The sequence below is a fragment of the Empidonax traillii genome, unplaced genomic scaffold, assembly GCF_003031625.1.
Source record: "Empidonax traillii isolate 1590-97213 ecotype Southwest subspecies unplaced genomic scaffold, ASM303162v1 scaffold1903:size85637, whole genome shotgun sequence".
NCBI lineage: Eukaryota > Metazoa > Chordata > Aves > Passeriformes > Tyrannidae > Empidonax > Empidonax traillii.
In genome coordinates, this window is record NW_020957096.1 from 60,133 (window position 1) to 62,423 (window position 2,291).

Below are 2,291 nucleotides of genomic sequence, written 5' to 3' on the forward strand. Positions count from 1 at the left end.
TCCTTGTGCAAAGCCCCACGTCCTCCCCGGGGCACCCTGAGCACCACTCAACAGGCATTTTTTTGGGGGGGGGGGGCACAGCCAAAAGGAGCAACACCCCTCCCCAATAAAAGTGGGAGATTCACCCCCGAAGCCACCCCAGAGCCTCAGGGCGGGGGTCACTGGTTGTCCCCGGGCTGGTACTGGGGCTCGGTGGCGGTGAAATAGTCCTCGAGGAAGGACTGGAGGTACTCGAAGGTGGGGCGTTCCTCGGGCTCCCGCTTCCAGCACTGCACCATCACCTCGTGCAGGGACGGCGGGCAGTTCCCGGGGCACTGCATGCGGTACCCCCGCTCCACCTGCTCCAGCACCTCCCTGTTGTTCATCCCTGCGTGACAGGGACACCCCTGCTCAACAGCCAGCACCCCCACAGGACCAGTCGGGGGGGAAACTGAGGCACAGGGTACCCCTTGCCGAGGGAGGAGAGACTCCCTCTGCACCCCAGGGGTGCCCACTGCCCCAGGGGGGCCATACCTGGGTAGGGCACCCTGCCTTTGGTCACCAGCTCGGTCAGGAGGATGCCGAAGGACCAGACGTCCGACTTGATGGTGAACTTGCCAAAAAGCGCGGCCTCTGGGGCCGTCCACTTGATGGGGAACTTGGCACCTGCAGGGGGAGAGCCATGGCTGGGGCTACACCCCCACTTGGGTGCACCCCACTGCACTCACTCCTGGGGTACCCATTATCTGGGGCGTCCATCACCCAGGACACCCATTATTTGGGGTGTCCATCCCCAGGGTACCCATCCCCTGGGACACCCATCAGCCAGGATACCCATTTGCCTGAGATACCCATTATTTGGGGAGTCCATCACCCAGGACACCCATTATTTGGGGCACCCACTGCCCAGGCCACCCAGCCCTGCAGAGGGGGTGTGATGGTTTCCAGGCTGAGGGTGGCACCCAGCAGGGAGGGGGGCAGTCAGGCTTGCCCACCCTGCCGTGCCGTGTACTCGTCGTCCTCGATGAGGCGGGCGAGGCCGAAGTCAGCGATCTTGCACACCAGGTTGTCCCCCACCAGGATGTTGGCGGCACGCAGGTCCCGGTGGATGTAGTTCATCCGCTCGATGTACGCCATGCCCGCCGCGATCTGAGCCAGGGGGGAAAGCAGTGAGAACCCACCCCCCCCCCAAAACGACCTCAGGGGGGTCTCCCCTCCCTGTGACAGCCCCCCCAGGTACCTGGGCTGCCATGTCCACCAGCTGGGGCAGCTTCAGGTAGCGGCCGTCCCCGTCCTTCAGGAAATCCAGCAGGCTGCCTGCGGGCAGAGAGGGGGGCCTGGTCACAACACCCCAAAAACCAAGAGTGCCCTCCCCTGCGAGCCCTCAGCCCTGTGGGACTGTGCCCAAAGAGGGTGAGGCTCGCAGGAGGGGTAGTGGGTCCCCCGGGCATCGTCCCAGGCTCACCCTGGCTCATGAACTCGGTGACGATGTAGATGGGCTCCTCGGACACCACGGCGTAGAGCTGCACCAGCTTGTCGTGCCGCAGCCGCTTCATGATCTGGGCCTCCTCCAGGAAGGCCTCGGGGGACATGGTGCCCGGCTTCAGCGTCTTCACTGCCACCTTCGTGGTGCCATTCCAGGTGCCTGGGTTTGGGGACAGGGCGTCAGCAAGAGCCTGGGGGGCAGCCAGCCCCGGCAGGGCCGGGATGGAGGGGGGTGTGGATGGAGGGGTGAGTGGGTGCATGTTTGTGTGGAGGGATGGATGGATGGATGGATGGATGGATGGATGGGTGGATGGATGGATGGATGGGTGGATGGATGGATGGGTGGATGGATGGATGGGTGGGTGGGTGGGTGCATGGATGGAGGAGCAAGGAATCAAGGCAAGGCAAGGAAGGGCCGTGATCCCACCACACCCCACCCAGGACAGGGGGTCCCGCTCACCCCAAGGCTCATCTCCTGATACCTCACCCCATTCCCCATCCAGCCACGGCGGATCCTGTGCCAGAAGCTGCCATCTCCCCCACACCAGTGGGTACCACCTGGCACCCCGTGACTCTCCCTGCCAGGGCAGGGCTGGGCTTCTCCTGCCCACCCTGTGCCCCCCTGCCCCGGCCGGCCGGGCCAGCCTTACCCATCCACACGTCTCCAAAACAGCCCATGCCGAGTTTCTTGTCGAGGGTGATGGATTCCCGCTCTATCTCCCAGGCGTCCTTAGCTAATCCCAGGGTCTGGGGCTTCATAGCGGGGCACGGGCGGGTGAGCAGATGGCACAACCCGTCGTTATACTCTGCAGGGGGGCGAGGGGGGC

General features: G+C 64.6%; 1 protein-coding gene across 2 annotated transcripts in view; it reads right to left on the bottom strand.

The window, feature by feature from the left end:
* Window positions 1–6: 6 nt before the first annotated feature.
* Window positions 7–2,291, bottom strand: part of LOC114071230 (proto-oncogene tyrosine-protein kinase Yrk) — a 9,837-nt gene continuing 7,552 nt past the window's right edge. For both annotated transcript variants that reach the window (XM_027908987.1, XM_027908986.1), the window contains exons 9-13: window positions 1,445–1,624; window positions 1,220–1,296; window positions 975–1,128; window positions 514–645; window positions 7–367 (exon numbers count right to left, since the gene is read on the bottom strand). In XM_027908987.1, the coding sequence (XP_027764788.1) occupies window positions 159–367; window positions 514–645; window positions 975–1,128; window positions 1,220–1,296; window positions 1,445–1,624 (752 nt within the window). In that variant the 3' untranslated portion in view covers window positions 7–158. The remainder of the gene's footprint in view (window positions 368–513; window positions 646–974; window positions 1,129–1,219; window positions 1,297–1,444; window positions 1,625–2,291) is intronic.